At 37.6% G+C, this 20,526-nt stretch overlaps 1 protein-coding gene across 4 annotated transcripts in view; it reads right to left on the reverse strand.

Moving 5' to 3' along the window:
- CHM (CHM Rab escort protein) overlaps positions 1-20,526 on the reverse strand; it is a 191,574-nt gene that overhangs the window by 55,166 nt on the left and 115,882 nt on the right. For 3 of the 4 annotated variants that reach the window (XM_034649139.1, XM_034649137.1, XM_034649136.1), the window contains one exon: positions 17,834-17,911. The exons of the other annotated variant lie outside the window; for it this stretch is intronic. In XM_034649139.1, the coding sequence (XP_034505030.1) occupies positions 17,834-17,911 (78 nt within the window). The remainder of the gene's footprint in view (positions 1-17,833; positions 17,912-20,526) is intronic. 4 annotated transcript variants of the gene reach the window in all.

Below are 20,526 nucleotides of genomic sequence, written 5' to 3' on the forward strand. Positions count from 1 at the left end.
TTTTCCCCTTAACAGATCTAAGAAAAGGAGAGAAAAGTTGATTAAATATCTTGTTATATCATTCACAATCTGTAAAAGTCACTAAAGCCTTTTTATTTTTGTTAAGTGTTGCTTTCTCTTTTGTTCAAGAATAGCCATCTGGTCACACATGTGATAATGTTTTAAATAAAAAAAGAGGGATAAAGCTTCTTTTAATATGTTTCTACTTTACTTCAAAGGATGACCACAAAAAGATTTCTTTCAAGTGCTATTTCTAAATAAGGAAAACACTTATACATGGACACTATCAGGTCTCTGTCATGTGATATGTGTTGGGACAATGAATCATATAGAACCCTCCATTGACCTTCTTTCAATGTGTCTAGATAAAAGGATGAAAATTAGAATCCATCTCCTTGCAGTGCCACAAGTTATAAATGTACTTTATAGGGCTCATTATCCAAACTAATGGACTAAGGGCAACATCCTTGAAATGGACTTACCAGTACTGACAAAGCCAGTATGCAATATTTCAGGAATGATATGCAAATGGCTGCATGTTTGCCATATCTTTTTAGTATGAAAACATCACAATTTAATTTTGTCACAGCTTCTCCTTTTGGGATCAGAATTATTTTATTAGAAATACGTCTGTATGTTATTCCTCGTAAAATGCAAGCAAATAATTTCAAACTTCTACCATATTTTAAATATACTGATATAAATTAAAATATGCTACATCACTCTAAAAATAAGCCAAATAAGAGATATTTACCAGGCATAAAGGCATTAAAAATAAAATGATGAACACCCAACACCAACAGTAAGAAGAATTTAATATGTATTTCTTAAACGCAGACTATGATATGTTTATTCTTGAATAAATGATATGCCATTGTTGTCAGGACAGACTGTGATATCTCATGTTAGATATACATACTATATATTTTAACCAATTAACCACATATTAACACATGTTATATTATTACTTATGTGATTTTTTTCCTATCTCACCTCCAATTCCTTTCTCTTCCCCAGTTATGTTTCTATGCATATGTCCTCACATTTCATTAAACTAGAGCTTTGGCCTTATAAAATACTTAACTAAATAGATATAAGATATTTATACCTAGATACAGTATTTTCCAAAATAATTACTTAAAAACTGAAAAGATAAGTTACTTACTCACTATCCTGTTTTAATACATTCACATACAATTTAAAACACAAGGTACTTTAGGCAATGGAGGAGAGAAATCTGCTGATCCATCATTAAACACTGATCCCTACTTGTCTTGGAAGCACTGACAACCCTTTTCTTACCTTTAAGTCAGAAACTATAGAAGTCAAGAGGGAATAATCCGGGCAGAAAAAAAGAGGGTGTTATAATCTATACCTTAATAGGGATTTGGGTTATTCAGATTTATCATTTATCAAAAACTCAGCTACTGAGTACTTAAGATTTGGGCACTTCACTGTATGTAAATTTTACATCAAAAGAAAAGGCTATAAATAAATATTAAACTCTTAATGATAGGCATGCCAAGGCATTTAGGGGAAATTGTACTAATCTCTGGAATTTACCGTGAAATTCTTTAAAAAAGTGAACAGATGGCTAGAGGAATAAATATTTCGGTAGATATATGATTAAGCAAGTAATATATTAAGATGTTTATTGTAGAATCTAGGTTGTGGATACACAAATATTCACCCTGAAATTCTCTCAACACTGGTATAGATTTGAAAATTTTCATCATAAAATGTTGGAAAAAAATTGGTGGGGATGGAGGAGTGGTGTTAGCATAAATCTCAGACTGTAGTCTAAGTCTTTGCAAAGGATTTCCATTTAAATAAACCACACCATTAAACCTGGCCCTCAAGCTAGTGGAGACCTTCTTGTTTTATAGGCTTCCAAACACTAACAGGGCTGCTTCAGTGGTAGCTATATCCTTGGTGACAGGGAGAAATTGGTTTCAGATGCAATGGTATTAGAAAGAACTACTGGTACCACTCAAAAGGGAGGTAAGGGCGCATGAGGATTAGGGAGTTCAGCTATGCAAGGTCAATATACCAATAAATGCGTCTACTTATGCTGAAGCTTCTAAATGAAATAGTGATTCTCAGAGGAGGCGGCGGAGGAGGAAGAGGAAGCAAATCAGAATCACACCTGGGGGACTTTTTCAAATTATAAGTACCCCTGGAGATTCTGATAAACTCCCAAATCCCGGGGAAGAATCACTGTCGAGCGTGCCACTGCACCGTTGTAGTTTTAGGCTGTGCTAGGTAGAGAAAAGTCAAGAGCTATTGCTACAAAAAAAAAAAAAAAAAAAGTGACTTCAGCAGAAATTGATGTGATGGTCACATATGCCCAATCTGGTAGATGATGGTAACACAACTCACCTGATAGTCTCACTCTGAAGTACTAAGGCTCTAGGCCTGAGCAAGGCTGTTCAAACCGAAGCATGTATTAAGTAAGGAATAAGATTTGTTTTCCCCCTGATACTTGACTTACTGTCATATATTAGGCCTAATTAGGAGAACAATGAAGAAAGGAATATTAATTTGGGACCTAGACTTAGACTTCATATTATAAAGATTAATATAAAAAATTAGATGACACTTAAGTGATGGTAAACAGCAAAATGAAATAGTACTGCCAGAGACATTAAAACATCCTTTCACATAAACCTGAGGAAGCCATGAAGGATTAACAGCATTCTGGATTTAGTTGAGGGCCTTGCTGAGCCTCATAAATAGTAAACTGAGGAGGAACATGATAGGAGTTCTCAATTACAGAGAAACAAGGACCAGGCTGATCCTAAGAATCACTGAGGCCAGACAGAGCTGAGTTTTCTAAATCAAAAATCACAACAGTTATTCAATTCTTGGTTCAATGGCATGAGGACATATACAGCAAAATGATAAGAAAGAAAATGCTCAGCAAGATGAAAACTCTTTATCTGGAATTTGGCACAGAAGAGAAATATAACACAACAGGTATCCAATCACTACGATTTTCAGAATATCCCAACTAACTGTATGATAAGAAATGCAGAAATCACATGAAATAATAAAAGAAAAAACACATTAAGAAAATTAGAAGATCCCCAATCACTGAAGGAAACAAAATAATTCTATTCACTACACCTTTCCATGCTTTCTAAAACACATTAGTAGTTCGAATGTGACCTCTTAAATAAAACCATTCCAAAATGCTGATCATTTATTTTTCTCGGGTAAAAATCTACTCCAATAGTTTCAAATACCATTAACAGACAGTTAAGTCCAAATCTATGGTTCTGTGTTCTGACCAATCCCAAGCTTTGTATCCATATTTTTAACTGTGTCTTATCTATTTCTTTCTGGATAGACTCCAAACCCTTTTTAAACCTAGCACACCCCTGGGGCACCTGGGTGGCTCAGATGATTAAGTGTCTGCCTTCACCTCAGGTCATGATCTCCAGGTCCTGGGATTGAGCCCCACATCAAGCCTCACACCGGGCTCCCAGCTCCCTCTGCCTCTCCCTCTCCCCCTGCTCATGCTCTCTCTGTATCTCTTTGTCTCAAATGAATAAATAACATTTTTTAAAAAAATAAGTAAACCTAGCATACCCCAAACTGAGTTCATCATGACTCCTCACCTGTTTCCTCCCTTGGAATACCTATCTCATGTAATGACATGACCAGTAGTTAGCTTCCCTAGCTCAGAAACTTTCTTTCCATATCTAATATGCTACTCAATTTTGATTGTACCTTATAAAGATTTCTTGAAACTAGCTTCTTCTCTTCATCTCTACTATACTGCCTTAGATTTGTGTTTAGTCTAATAAGGTAATGGACTGCTAGCAAGTCAGTAGCTCATTTGTTTCATTTGTTTGATGTAAATGACAGCATAACCATCATGTGCCAAGCACTCCTAAGATAAAGAATAAAAATATCTTATCCTTGGGGCGCCTGGGTGGCTCAGTCGTTAAGTTTCTGCCTTTGGCTCAGGGCGTGATCCCAGGGTCTGGGGATCGAGCCCCGCATTGGGCTCCCTGCTCCACTGGGAGCCTGCTTCTTCCTCTCCCACTCCCCTTGCTTGTGTTCCCTCTCTCGCTGGCTGTCTCTCTCTCTGTCAAACAAATAAGTCAAATCTTAAAAAAATTTATCTTATCCTTAAGGAGCCCCCAATATAATGAAGATTCAGACACAGGCACTGTAAGATAATACCCAAGTCCAGGGATAAGACATGAGGACAAGACATATGAGAGTACTAAGGGAAGGTATCTAACTAAGCTTAGGGGGGAAAGGTAGAGGATCAGGGAATGCTCCTCAGAGAAAGTGATAACATTAGCTGCTTTTTAAAGGATAAAAACTAGTTAAGCAAGCAAATAAGAACATTTCAGGTAGAAAGGCAGAATTTGCAGGGGTACAGAGGCAAATAAGAAAAGCACAGGGAACCACATACAGTTCAATGTTAAATGACAATAAAATGGAAGCAGGGAGGGAAGAGAGATGAGCTTAGAAAGGCAGGCAGAGACCAGATCCCAGAGCCTCACATGTCATGTAAAAGGGTCTTACACTTCATTCGGAAGTGATATAAAGCCACAGAAGCTTTTTACACAGGGAGGGACAAAGCTAGATCTGCATAGCAAAAAGATCTCAATGTGTACTTATTATTTTTTCTTAAATGTCCCCAAGTAGACTCTAAGCTCCATGCAAACAAACACCACAATTGTCTTGTTCTCAGCTATACTTCTAGTGCATGGGACACAGAAAGTAACTAATACTTGTTACATGGATGGCTGAATGGATGGATAGACAATGGAAATATTTGGTGCATGTGAACAGTGTGTAGACAAAACCAAAGATTCAGAATCTCTGATTTAGGAGAAAAAAGAATCTCTTATCATCAAAGTGTTTCTTCCAAATCACTGTCAGAATTAATAAGTTAAAGTAGCAAATCTAATCTTGTTATATACCCACTTAAAACCACCATTGATCACAGTCCAAAGTCCTTAGCTTGGGCACAGAAGGATCTTCAGGATATATCTCCTCCATGGGATTCCAAAGTATCTCATTACATTAACAACTCCAACTAGCTAACATGTATTGAGCTCTGTTACAAATGGTTCTACCTGCTTTATCTGTTAATAATCATAATCACCAAATAAGGTAGTTACTGCCATGCCCCATTTTATACAGAAACTAGAGCACATGGAGGTTAAACAACTTCTAAAGCCCATTCAGTTAGTAAGTGGGGAAGCCAGGAAATAGACCTAGGTCTATCTGACCTTACAGACTGCACTGTTTATTGCTCTCTTTGTACATGAAGGCAAGGTATGTTTTATTCATCTCGTTATTCCCATAGCAACTAGCATGGATCATGGAGGTTAAATGTATAGAATATTATCACTACAATTTTGCAAATGAGACATGCTAAAATCAGAAATTCAGCAATTTTCCTACAATGACTAATGGTAGGATCAGTCACCCCACATGCTCTAACATACTATTCATCACTAACTTCCAAGTATCTGGAAAAGGTATAGTTACTCCTGACATCAGAAAAAAGACATCTCCAAGAAATAGTCACAGCAGGAATTCTAGTAAGTGAGACAGTGAAGTAAAAAAGAACAGTAGCTGAAGTGATTCGATTCAGACTACTGGTTACAGACACATCTAGTCCAAGGTCATCCATACCCTACCCAGTATCAAATACTATACTGCTAAATGGCCAAATCTACTTTATAGGAGTTTTACCTAGTCAGCACAGCTGCAAAGAAAAGGAAAGCTGCTCAACAAGAGCACTTAGTGTTTCTAGAAACAGTCAAAAGAGTGGTTCAGAATTAGAATTTAGTGACAGGGTACATAAAAGAATTGCTGATATCTACGTCCTCTGAAAACTGAAAAGCAGAGCCAATGGATAATATAGCAAAGAGAGCACAGTCAATGTGGCTCTCAGGAAAAGCAAACCAAACAAAAATGAAAAATAAGACCTATCTGAAAATAAGTATGGTTAATAGTCTATATTTCTTCTTTCAAAGTTTGTACAATACTTTGATGTGTTCAATGCTATGATCATTTATGCTTCTACAGCTTTACTCAATGGATGGTGAAAAGAAAGCACCAAAAGATCAGTTTTTTAAGATTCATTTATTCATTTAACACATAGCTACTGAGTATAATGGGTGATACAAACCTGCTATGCTTCCAGACATACAGTCATGAGATCGGGCCTTTTCTTACATAGAACTTACAATCATACAAGAAGACCTGGCTTAGGGGGCCAGGGAAGGGTTCTGATCTAGTCTGTGGAATCAGGAAATAAACTTAGACCTCAGAACTCAAGCATGAGTAGTTCTTAGCTACACCCAAGGGAATGCCGAGTGTTCCACACAGAAAAACAGGAAAAGAGAAGCAATCTAAGACCATAAGGAGACAAATGCAAATCTTTGCTGATTTCTTTATTAATATTCTAATTACACTTAGAATAAACATGTGTTTAAGTCAACCTGGACTCCTTAAAAAGAAATGTGTGCTGGATATGTCTAAATATAAGTTCAAGATTTTTCCCTCAAAAAATTATCCCTCACTTTATATTCAAGTCCTGACAAAATAACTCCTATTGATATGGGAAACTAAGGCAAAAGAAATGTAGCTTAATTTAAAATCTCCTTACAGCTTGCAGCCCACTGATAGGTACCTGAAGCATGCAGAGCGTGACCTTCCTCAATGAACTGGTGGCTGCCTTAGTGCCTTAATGTTTAAAAGTAACTTTATCTTGGCAGCAGCTGGCCCCTCAAGGTCCTGATAGCCTTACTTCCAGATTCCTTGGAGACTTGTGCTATCCCTAATCCCCACTAATAAAAAATTTTTACAGTCATTCCTCACAATCTCAGTATAGCTCTTTCTGCCCACAGGTCTTGTCTCATAAATAGGGAAGGGGCTAAGGTATAGGCAGTAGAGAAAGGAGGCCCCTGACTCTCCTGACTAGACTCTGAAACTATTCCTGGCAGGTGGAGACGCTGTGACTGAGCTGAACAAGAGATAAGGTAACAAACCAAGATGGCGTAAGAATCTCAAAGAAACAAGCTTCCCAGCCAGTTCTCAATAAAAGACTGCCGCTAAAAGCCCTCAGCGGCAACCCATTCAGGTCCCCTCTCACTCTAGAGAGTTTTCTTTCCTTTCCGCTCTCACCTTCACTTTTTTTTTAAGATTTTATTTATTTATTTGACACAGAATGAGAGGAGAGATCACAAGCAGGGGGAGTGGCAGAGGGAGAAGCAGGCTCCCGGCTGAGCAGGGAGCCCGATGTGGGGCTTGATCCCAAGACCCTACCCAGTATCAAATACTATACTGCTAAATGGCCAAATCTACTTTATAGTAGTAATGAACTCCTGGCTGAGCCACCCAGGCGCCCCTGCTCTCACCTTCACTTAATAAACTTTCACTTAATAAAATTTCACCCGTTTGCGTCCTAGAGATTCATTCTTCAACTCTGTGAGACAAGAACCCTGTAATCCTGCACTATTACTGGTAGCTCTCTTTAAGTATTTGACTTTGAACATGAAAGTAGTGTTTGGGAAAGATAAATTAGCCCCAGTCAACTTTAATCAATGCTAGCTTTAGATATTTATAGAGACTATTTGACCTGACAGAATGGGATTTTTATTAAAAAGACAAAAAATTATAAATTTGGTAATTATTAGTGAAGGTATGAATTTACAATTTTTTAAGTATTGGTGGTCTCTTAAATAAAACTTTTAAAGATCACTTAAGCAATACACTATCGTGAGAAACTGGAGATATGAATACTATGAATGCAGGTCAAATTTAAAAATTGTTCTACTCTTGGGGCACCTGGGTGGCACAGCGGTTAAGCATCTGCCTTCGGCTCAGGGCGTGATCCCGGTGTTATGGGATCGAGCCCCACATCAGGCTCTTCCTCTATGAGCCTGCTTCTTCCTCTCCCACTCCCCCTGCTTGTGTTCCCTCTCTCGCTGGCTGTCTCTATCTCTGTCGAATAAAGAAATTAAAAAAAAAAATCTTTAAAAAAAAAATTGTTCTACTCTTAAGGAAGTAAATAATTATGGCTTGGAATAAATGTTCAAGTAAGAGAATCACAAGCAGAATCCTAAATGGCTGTTATCTTAAACAACCAAGATGGACAATAAAAAAAAATATTCATTGGAAAACTGGAGGTCTAATAAAATAATAATATGATAGTCTAAGTAGACATTTTGCTATTTCATTTATATCGACAGAAGTTTTTTTTGATGTCTTACTGGGACTGAAGATTACCTAGTATTTAAGAGTGGTCTACATTTAAGCTTACAAATCACGTTAGGATAATTTATTTATAAACGTTAAGCAAAACCTAAGTACTTTTATTAATATAGTCAAAGCACGTTATATATGGGAGGAAACTCAATGATTACTGGACAGTCCATCTAACTCATCTTACAGATACAGGAACTGGTGCAGAGAAAAGTGACTTGCTCACTGTCATTCACGGCAGTGATGGAGTTCCAGGTCTTCTCTCATTCAAGGGCTACCTGACCCTGCATGCCTTAGGAGTTATTGGGCAATAATTGTTATGTTTGAGGTCTTTCCATGAAGACATAAAAGAAAATGTTAAGTAAGTAGCAGTATGTCTGCTATTTAAAATTCAGGAGAAGAGCCTGATTGCTACTCAGCAGAAGGAATCTAGTCTCCCTCCCCCTTCGAACATAACTAGATAACTATCAAATCATTTTGAATGCGCAAGAAATTGACTTGAGGACTGACAGAACAAACTCCACAACTACAAGGAGAGAAGAGGCCACATCCAGGAAGGTAGGAAGTGCAGAGACGTGGTTTGGGGAAAGAAACGGATCACGGGTGCTGTGGAGGGGAGGGAGCCCTGGTTGCACAGAAAGGTGAGAGAAAGAAAGGAGCACACAGGGAAACTCACAAGGAGCACAATTCCCCAAAGCCACTGGATGGAAAAATGAGAAGGGCTGATTTTTGTGAGTTTTTGCAACCAGCTGGGCTCAAAGACAGCAGTTTTAGAGGACTACTGGATTGGCTGTGATAGAGCCCTGATGGCACTGCCCCACTCCTGGAGAGATGACAGGTAAACAACCTGAGTGCAGACAGCTCATCTGAGGATCACCTAAGGCCCAAGGGGAGAGATTATTCTCTCTTCTTGGACCACCTGTGTGAGAGATGGCATTCACAGGGACACCTCTCCTCCTCTCCTGGCGTGTGGGAGGGTGTTTGAAGAGCTGGCAGTCACCATTTCCCTCCCCCACCCAGCATAGGCAGAGACACCTCGTGAGGGCTTCTTACCCCCAAATGGCTGTTTAGCCTACTTGCTCCAAATCCCATTCCTCTGCACTCTGTGCAACTGCCCTTCTCAAACCTGCAGGGCCCCCAAAACTGTGACATCCTCCTCCAGAAGACCAGAACAGGCTCCTGCCACAGCATTTCCCTGAAGTTTGGAGTTTTAAAAGCCTTCATGCTTAATGTCCACAAGAGCCAAAATATGAAAAGAACCCAGATGTCCATCGACAGATGAATAGAAAAAGAACAGGTGGTATATACAGTGGAATATGACTCAGCCATCAAAAAGAATGAAATCTTGCCATTTGCAACGATGTCGATAGAACTAGAGGGTATTATGCTAAGTGAAACAAGTCAGAGAAAGACAAATAATCCTATGATTTCACTCATATGTGGAACTTAAGAAATAAAACAGATGAACATGGGAAGAAAAAATAAAACAAGATGAAATCAGACAGGGAGAAAAACCAAACCATAAAAGACTCTTAACTCCAGGAAACAAACTGAGGGTTGCTGGAGGTGAGGTGGGCTGGGGGGATGGGGTAACTGGGTGATAAGCATTAAGGAGGGCACTTGACGTAATGAAAACTGGATGTAAATGCAACTGATGAATCACTAAACTCTACCTCTGAAACTAATACACCATACGTTAATTAACTGATTTTAAAAATAAATAAATAAATAAAAGTAAAATAAACAAAATAAAATAAAATAAAGGTCTACATGCTTGGCTGGGTTTGGGCCCAAAGTGCACTGCATTGCTCCAGGCAAGCAAGCAACCCAGAGACAGTGTGAAAACAGTGATCTGAAAAATCCTTGGGACACATGAGGGGAGATTATTTGCTCTTCTGAAGTGGTTCCCTGAGAGCAATAAGCACTGAGATCCCTCTCTGGGGATAAAGGAGCTGGCTGGGACCATTTCCTTCCCCAGCCTCTCAGCATAAACAAGCTTCAATAAACAGCACAGTGCCAACACCATCTGACTAACCCGTTTATACCAAGTCCCACCCCCTTGCACTCTGCTGCTACCACTTTCTCAGGCAAGTGTCCCTAAGTCCCAACACAGTAGGCCCCTTCCCCCAGAAGACCAGCAGAAAACCTTGCAAACACCATACTTCACAGAGAGTTCTACAAGGCTTCAGTTCTAGTAGAAGTAGCATCAGGTTTCATTTAACAAGCAGACCAGAGCACACCTAGTTAAAACTCGCCATACTCTGCCCAAGGACCAAACAATCCCCACTGCAGGCAAGGAGAGCCTCTGCACATGACTGGCCTGAAGGACAGAGCAGCCGAAACACAGCAGCAGAGTGAAACCCAGCACACACCAGAGATACTCCCTGAAGCGCCAGGTCCTGGACACTAAATGACCTCTTCTTCATAAAGCCATTACTCTTCAGGAGTGGGACACAAAATGGGCTTTTCTAACACAAAGAAGAAGACAGAGACTTAGACAAAAATGCCAAGATGGAGGAATTCATCCCAAATGAAACAACAAGAAGAGGTCACAGCCAGAGATCTATTTGAAACACATAAAGTAATAGGCCTGCATGGAGAATTTAAAGCAACAATCATAAGGATACTGACTGGACTTGAGAAAAAAAAGGAGACTTCAGGGAGGCCCTTACCACAGAGATAAAAGACAACTGCTTAGAATGAAAAATGCAAATAACTGAGATTGTAAACAGGATGTAATGACCACAAGGATGGAAGAAGCACAGGAATGAGAAAGTGATAACGGAAGACAGAATAATGGAAAATAAACAGAACAAAAGAAAGAAAAAAGAATTATGGATCATGAGAATAGACTAAGGGAACTCAGTGGCTCCATTAAACATAATACATTTGTAGCACAGGAGTCCCAGAAGAGAAGAGTGAGCAAAGGGGACAGAAGGAAATAATATCTGAAAACTTGCGTAATCTGAGGAAGGAAACAGACATTGAGATCCAGGAGACAGAGAGAACTCCCACCAAAATCAACAAAATCAGGCCAACACCAAGATATGTTAGAGTAAAATTTGCAAAATATAATGATATAGAAAAAATCCTAAAAGCAGCAAGATGAAAGAAGTCCCTAACAAACAAAGGAAGACCCACAAGGCTAGCTGTATCTCTCCACAGAAACTGACAAGCCAGAAGGGAGGGACATGATAAATTAAAAGTGTGGAATGGGAAAAATCTGCAGCCAAGAATACTCCATCTGGCAAGGCTATCATTGAGAATAGAAGTAGAGATAAAGAATTTCTCAAACAAAAAATAACGAAATTCATGACCACTAAACAAGCCCTGCAAAAATATTAAAGGGAACTCTTTTGAGTGGGAAGGAAAGACCAAAAATGACAAGGACTAGGGGCACCTGGGTGGCACAGCGGTTAAGCATCTGCCTTCGGCTCAGGGTGTGATCCCAGCGTTGTGGGATCGAGCCCCACATCAGGCTCCTCTGCTATGAGCCTGCTGCTTCCTCTCCCATTCCCCCTGCTTGTGTTCCCTCTCTCGCTGGCTGTCTCTATCTCTGTCAAATAAATAAATAAAATCTTTAAAAAAAAAAATGACAAAGACTAAAAAGGAGAGAAAAAAACCTCCGGAAACAATGACAAAACAAGCAATAAAATGGCACTAAATTCATATCTACCAATAATTACTCTGAATGTAAATGGACTAAATGCTCCAATCAAAAGATATAGGGTGTAAGAATGGATTAACAACTAAGACACATCTATATGCTGCCTACAAGAGACTCGTTTTATACCTAAAGACACCTGCAAATTGACAGTGAGGGGATGGAGAAACATTTCTCATGCACATGGAAAAAGAAAGCCAGAGCAGCAATACTTGTATCAGACAAATGAGACCTTAATCCAAAGACTTTATAAGAGATGAAAAAGGGCACTATATCATAATAAAGGGCACTATATCAAAATACAGGGCACCATCCAACAAGAAGATCTAACAACTGTAGATATTTACGCCCCCAACTTGGGAGCACCCAAATATATGAAACAACTAATAACAAACATAAAGGAACTCACTGGTAATAATACAATGATAGTAGGGGACTTTAACACCCCACTTGCAGCAATGGACAGATTATCTAAGCAGAAAATCAAGAAGGGAACAATGGCTTTGAATGACACACTGGATCAGATGGACATAACAGATATATTCAGAACATTTAATCCTAAAGCGGAAGAATACACATTCTTTTCAAGTACACATGGGACAGTCTCCAGAACACATTCCAGTTAACATACCATGCATAATTCTGATAACACCACTATGAAAACTGAAGTCAACCATAAGAAAAAAATTGGAAAGACCACATATACATGGAGGCTAAACAACAGGGTACTAAAGAATGAATGGGTCAAACAGGAAATCAAAGAAGAAATTTAAAAAAATACATGGAAACAAATGAAAATGAAAACATAATGGTCCAAACCTTCGGGATGCAGCAGAAGCAGTCACAAGAGGGAAATACAGAGCAATACAGACCTACATCAAGAAGCAAAAAACTTCAAATAACCTAACCTTACACTTAATGGAGCTAGAAAAAGAACAAATGAAGCCTCAAGTCATCAGAAGAAGAGAAATACTAAAGATTAGAGCAGAAATAAATGATACAGAAACTAAAAAAACAAGAGAACAGATAAATGAAACCAGGAGCTGGTTCTTTGAAAAAATTTTAAAAATTGATAAACCCCACTCAGACTTATCAAAGAGAAAAGAGAAAGCACCCTAATAAATAAAATCAAAAATGAGAGAGGAAAAATAGCAACTGACACCATAAGAGAATAGTATGAAAAACTATATGCCACAAATTGGACAACCTGGAAGAAAGAGATAAATTTCTAGAAACATATAAACTACCAAACTGAAAAGAGAAAAATAGAAAACTTGAACAGTCTAAAAGCCAGCAAAGAAATTGAGTCAGTAATCAAAAACCTCCCAATAAACTGAAGTCCAGGGCCAGATGGCTTCCCATTGGAATTCCACCAAACACTTTAAAAAGAGTTAATACCTATTCTTCTCAAACCATTCCAAGAACTAGAAATGGAAGGAGAACTTCCAATTCATCCTATGAGGCCAGCATTACACTGATTCCAACAGCAGACTAAGACTCCACTAATAAAGAAAACTAGAGGCCAATATCCCTGATGAACACAGATAAAAAAAAAATTCTCTAAAAAATACTAGCAAATTAAATCCAACAGTACATTAAAAGAATCATTCATTACGATCAAGTGGGATTTATTCCTGTGCTGCAAGGGTGGTTCAATATTTGCTAATCAATCAACATGATACAACACAATAAAAAAAAAGGCTAAGAATCCTTTCAATAGATGCAGAAAAAAGTATCTGACAAAGTACAACATGATAAAAACCCTTAACAAAGTAAGGATAGAGAGAACATACTTCAACATAACAAAGGCCATATACAAAAAACCCACAGCTAGTATCTTCCTCAATGGGGAAAAACAGAGCTTTTCCTCCATGGTCAGAGACAAGACAAGGATGTCCACTCTCACCACTGTTATTCAACATAGTACTGGAAGGCCTAGTCTCAGCAGACAGCACAAACAAATAAAAGCCATCCAAATAGGCAAGGAGGAAGCCAAATTTTCACTATTTGCACATGACATGATACTATACACAGAAAACCCAAAAGACTCCACTGAAAAATTGCTAGAAATGATACACAAATTCAGTAAAGTCACAGGATATTCAACGTACAGAAATCTGTTGCATTTCTATACACCAATAACGAAGCAGCAGAAAGAGAAATCACGGAATCAATCCCATTTACAGTATACCAAAAACCATTAGGTATCTAGGAATAAACACAACCAAAGAGGTAAAAGATCTTTACTCTGAAAACTATGCAACATTTATGAAAGTAACTGAAGATGACACAAAGAAATGGAAAAACATTTCACGCTCGTGGATTAGAAGAACAAATATTGTTAAAATATCTATATTATCCAAAGCAATCTACACATTTAATGCAATCCCTATCAAAATACCAACAGTTATTTTTCACTAAGTTACAACAAAGAATCCTCAAATTTGTATGGAATCACAAAAGACCCCCAATAGCCAAAGCAATCTTGAAAAAGAAAAGAAAAGCTGAGCATCACAAATGTAGTCTTCAAGTTTTATTACAAAGCCGTAGTGATGAAGACAGCATGGAAATGGCATAAAAACAGAAAAATCAATAGAACATAATAGAAAACCCAGAAATGAACCCACAACTATATGGTCAACAAAGCAGGAAAGAACATCCAATGGAAAAAAGTATCTTTAACAAATGGTACTGGGGAAACTGGATAGCAGTGTGCAAAAGAATGAAACTGGACCACTTTCTTACAACCTACAGAAAAATAAATTCAAAATGGATTAAAGACCTATGAGACAGGAAACCATTAAAATCCTAGAGAACAGAGGCAGTAACCTCCTTGACATTGGCTATAGCAACTTCTTACTAGATATGTCTCCTGAGGCAAGGGAAACAAAAGCAAAAATAAACTACTGAGACTTCCTCAAGATAAAAAGATTCTGCACAGTGAAGGAGACAATCAACAAAACTAAAAGGCAACCTTCGGGGTGGGAGAAGATATCTGCAACGACATATCTGAGGAAGGATTAGTATTCAAAATATTTAAAGAACTTATCAAACTCAATACCCAAGAAACAAATAATCCTGTTTAAAAATGGGAAGACACGAACAGACATTTTTTCAAAGAAGACACACAGATGGCCAAGAGACATAGAAAGATGCCCAACATCACTCATCAGGGAAACACAAATCAAAACTACAATAAGATATTACCTCACACCTGTCAGAATGACTAAAATTAACAACACAGGAAACAAGAGCTGTTGGTGAAGATGTGGAGAAAGGGGAATCCTGTTACACTGTGGTGGAAATGCAAACTGGTGCAGCCACTCTGCAAAACAGTATGGAGGTTCCTCACAAAGTTAAAAATAGAACTATCCTAAGACCCAGGAATTGCACTATTATGTATTTACCCAAAGGAAAAAAAAATACTGGTTCAAAGGGATACATGCACCCTGATGTTTACAGCAGCATTATCAACAATAGCCAATTTATGGAAAGAGACCAAGTGTCCATCGACTGCTTGAATAAAGAGGATGTGTTACATATCTGCAATGGAATATTACTCAGCCATCAAAAAGAATGAAATCTTGCCATTGACAATGACATGGATGGCACTAGGGACTATTATGCTAAGTGAAATAAGTCAGTCAAAGACAAACACCATATGATTTCATTCATATGTGGAATTTAAGAAACAAAGACAAATGAACATTGGTGGGAATAAAAGAGAGGCAAACCAAGAAACAGATTCTTAGCTATAGAGAACAAACTGATGGTTATTAGAGGGGAAGTGGGATGGGTTAAACAGGTTATGGCTATTAAGGAGGGCACTTGGGATGAGCACTGGGTACTGTATGTGATGAATCACTAAATTCTACACCTGAAACTAATATTGCACTTTATGTTAACTAGACGGAATTTAGATAAAACCTCGGGAAAAATTAAAAACAAAAACCATTTATAGCTTAATGAAATAACAAAAAAATTAAGTAAAATTCATATTTGACTCCAATAGATCTGGAAGGATCATCTTCATAAGGGCCTAGAATGAATTAAGATCTAAAGCTCCCAGTCTATCTTAGAACACTGGCTAAATCCTGAACTTTACATTACAGATCAGTGTTTCTTAGAGTCATCTATGGAGTACCTACATTAGATTCATTTGAGGTGTTCCTCAAAACTGCAAGTTCCCTGACTCCATTCTAACCACATTATCCAATTTCACTTTCTGAGGGTGAGGCACAGATATCTCCTTTAAAAAAAAAAAAAAAAAAAACAGAAACAGAACAAGTTTACCTGGTGATTCTTAAGCACATTAAAATTTGAAAACTACTAATGTTTGGTCTTTAGATCCGTAGCCCCCAGCTATCTGTTGCAACTGCAACCTGTAGCAGATCATAAAGAAGAGTTCCTCTCTTCAGAGTTTATAATAAAAACTACATCAAATTTAAGGTAGATGTAAGCTTTAGTTGAACAAATGCTATTACTATACTAATGTATCCATCAAAAAAAAAATAAAAAACATGAGCCATGTAAATTCTTCATGTCACTAAGAGTAACGAGTAGAAATGGAACTAGGGCCAAAAAGGGTAAAAGGATGTAAGTAAATAAACACCAAATAAACAATTCACTATCTGGCTTTCCATCATGGGAACACACTCATGCTTCAAAATGAATGTATAAGGAAAAATGACTCTAAGAGGCTTAAAAACATCAGTTCCTTAAAAACAGCAACTCCACAGAGTTATTCATGATCCAGTATATGAATATCCTGGGCCTTCAAAGATAGATTTTTCACTATACATTATCATTCTTCATTTCTGTGGTACCTTTGCATTAAGGTGCTAAAAGTACTTTACAAGCCTTTAAACTGTGTGCCTATATTATCTCATACTAGAGAATTACTTTCTAAGTTAAATTCACTGCCTAAATATTGCATGTTCTAGACTTGAATTTTTCTCCACCATATCTCAAAATACCAGCTCTTGGTGTTATAGTCTATAAGAAATTACGCTGCTCAGACTATATAAAATTACTGTAAAAATGAAACAGCTTAAACTTTATATTTCTAAGCTTCCAGTTCATGACATTAAAGTACTTTATGGCCTGAACAATGACTACTTCTTTATATATCCCCAAAAATAGTCATACTAGAGATATAGGTTAGTAGATGCTTAACAACACGTAACTGGAAAGAAAAATACTCAGCATTTAAACAGCTCCTAAAACTTAACCCAGTTTTAATTTAAACACAGAAATCAAAGAATACTAGTATAATTCAGACAAGGGCATATCTTAGTAACTAAATAATAAATCCTAGAAAAATGTAACTAAAATATAAAAACATAGACATAGATAGTATTTGGAATTTTTTAAAAGCAGGTACATTTTTATTTCAATCCTAAACCAGTCTGCAGGCCTAATATGATTGTATAAGAGTTTATCTGCAGATAACAAGGTAGCATAGTTTATGACAACAATCTACCTAAAAAATCACTAAAGTATTTTCTCTTGGGAATGACATGCATTATCAGCAGAGATTAATCTGATGAGTCTTTAGGTGAGCTCCATTTTTAAAAATGCAATAACAGAGGGCTTTGTTGTCATCTGATAAAAATCAATTAGAGGAGGTAAGGCCACAAGGAAAACTAACATCACTCACCACCCACCCGCGGCAGCTGAAATGATTTGTCTTCCAAGCTTCGATGATCAGGAGCTATAGTTACATTGCAGGGAAATTAATTTAGTTTCTATATTCTGAACTCACTCTCTTTGTTCTGGAGGATCTAAATACAAATTACTTTTAATCAAGGTTGATATGATATTAATACCAAGGAGGATCTTTGAAGAATCATTTTTTTAAATTGACTTTAGCATTTTTCACCTGTGCTTGGGGTGTAACTATAGGAATGTAACTTATATCATCCTTACTTTCTGGATTCTTTGTCCACAACAAGGCACTGTACTGAATGGCGAAGACAATAGATTCCACCAAACACTGCACACATCCTAGGAAGAGAATAGGGAAGTGTGAATTAGGATTCTTCAGGTGAAAATTAAGGAAGCATTATTTTCTTTGAAATATCTTCCATTTAATAAGTGATCTCACAGAAAAAAGAATTTTGATAACTTATTATTTTCTCTGTCATGGTATTAAGAATCCTTCAGAAGTAATATTACTAATATTTTGATGCAACTAGAGGTATCAGTACTAATAATACAATGTTCAAGCCTACAATTATGATCAAGCCAAAAGTATCCCCAGGCGAAGCTCAGCTATTCCCCCAAACCACCACAGGCTACAAATACCCTCAAGAGGTAATGTCTGAGATCCCCAACAGAAATGACCACAGAGGGGCACCTGAGTGGCTTAGTCGGTTGAGCATCTGACTCTTGACTTTAGGTCAGGTCATAATCTCATGGTCAGTGGACTGAACCCTGAGTCAGGCTCTGTGCTCAGGAGGGAATCTGCTTGAGATTCTTTCTCCTCTCCCTGTGCTCCTCCCGCCACTCATGCAAGCTCCCTCTCTCAGTCTCTGTAAAATAAATAAATAAGTGACCACAGAGAAGTCTTAGGGAGGGAATAAGCAGGGAAGACTGGGAGACCCCTGGAGATTTTGCTTACCATAAAAGTAAACAAAAACTACACTAGGAACTGAAAACTAGAGCAGTAAGCACATGAGTTAATGCTGCAGAAGTTCTAAGGAGTTTGCCTATTTCATGAACCTAAGGGCTTGGGTTTAAATGCTTATGTAGGGACAGGAGAGGCCTTAGGATCCAAACAAGGCAGGGAGTAGAAAATGAGATATTGTCTTATATCCTTAAAGGACTACACTTCAGTGAAAAGGTAATGGGGGGGAACCCACTTAACCACATGAGGGAGAAAAACTGTTTTATCCAAAGCCCTGGGTGGAGGAAGATTATACCTCTATTATAACCAGAGGTCTGTCCTTACACAGGTAGGGGGTTTGAAATTATACTACGTGATCCAAGAAACCCTTAACCAATAAAACATCATGAAAGAAAAGTGGCTCTGGGTTGGTAGTACCTCTGGAGACTTGGTGGAAGCAATTGCTAAAACTTTCTGGAGCGATACGAGGCCACATGAAAGTGCCACAGACAGAATCCCCTTATGATATGTTTATAATCTAAAATTATACAACACATGAAGAAAAATACCTTACCCTGAGTGAGGATTAACAGACACAACAAATGGGGTGGGGTAGCTGCCCATAAGTATGGACAGTCTTATGGGGACTGCATCCTCTAACTGCACAGTTGGCTTAACCTCTCACATTGTATAATGGAATACTGTAAGCAATTTAAATTAATGAACTACATCCCCATCTATCAACATGGATAAATGGCAAAAACATAAAAATTGAGTGATAACAACAAATTGGGGAAGAATATATTCAGAATGATATCATTTATAAAATGTTTAAAAACTTCATTTGCAAAATACTACTATATATAATGTATGGATACATATATATGTAGTAAAAGTGTAGAAACATTTAAGGGAATTGTAAACACCAAATTCAGGATAGTAGTTATCTCTGGGAAGAAAGGGAGTAAAAGTTACACTGAAGTTTCAATGGTTCCGTTTCTTAAAAAATATACTTAGAGCAAATATGGCAAAATGTTAAGATTTGACAAAACTGAATGGCTACATGGATGACCTTTATATTATTCTGTGTACTTTCTGGAGTGTTCTTGAAATATTTCATAACCAGATTATAATGAAAAACATAAATGACTGGTAGAGATAGTGACATTCACTAAGTATGGCATAATACTCCTATTATCTTTCTAAATTTAATTCATTTTACTGAACATGACCAAGCTAGTTAGGATAGGTGAGGTTAGGTAATAATTCATTCTGGTACAGGACAACATAGAAATCAGGGGTTTTTTTCCATTGAGAAATTTGGAATATAAGAAATGGCACATTAGAGCAAGCAAGCAAAACTTCATGTGCTTAAAAACCCTTAGACTGCAAATTTTACCCAGGACACCTGCTACAAGAGAGTCTCCCTTCTTGCTAATCTTGTTCAACAGTCACATACCAAGTTACAGAATGATATTTATTAATTGTTCTGGATACCTGGTACTATTTGAGACACTGTACTGGACAGATCCTACACAGGGTTGGAAAAAAATCACCTCTCTATTAGACTGTTTAAATACATTTCCCAGGTGGTATTCTAACCCCTGTTGGCAGGGAAATATCAATATAGTGATTTGATGTGATTGAGATAATCAGCCCAATCTTCACCATCAATTTCCTATTGAAACTGAAAGAGGCCACATTCACATAAAATATTACTGGCCCACTAAAAATATAGGATAAATTAGGTTAAGGCCCCAAAATGGACAAATTAAAAATGTGAATCACACAATCAGCATTCTCATATGCCTGGGGATATCTTTGTTACATGAGTAGCAGCATCAGTGTTTCTAACTTCCTTGTAAGCAGCTACAGATGAACTGTAACCAACTAACTGGCCTACGGAGTTTTTCATTTCAGTCATACTGGTACATGTTTTTATACACGCGTGCGCGCACACACACACACGCACCTATCAATCCCCACCTTGGGAAAAAACGATTTTTAAATAACT

The sequence above is a fragment of the Ailuropoda melanoleuca genome, chromosome X (genome assembly GCF_002007445.2).
Source record: "Ailuropoda melanoleuca isolate Jingjing chromosome X, ASM200744v2, whole genome shotgun sequence".
NCBI classification, from domain to species: domain Eukaryota; kingdom Metazoa; phylum Chordata; class Mammalia; order Carnivora; family Ursidae; genus Ailuropoda; species Ailuropoda melanoleuca.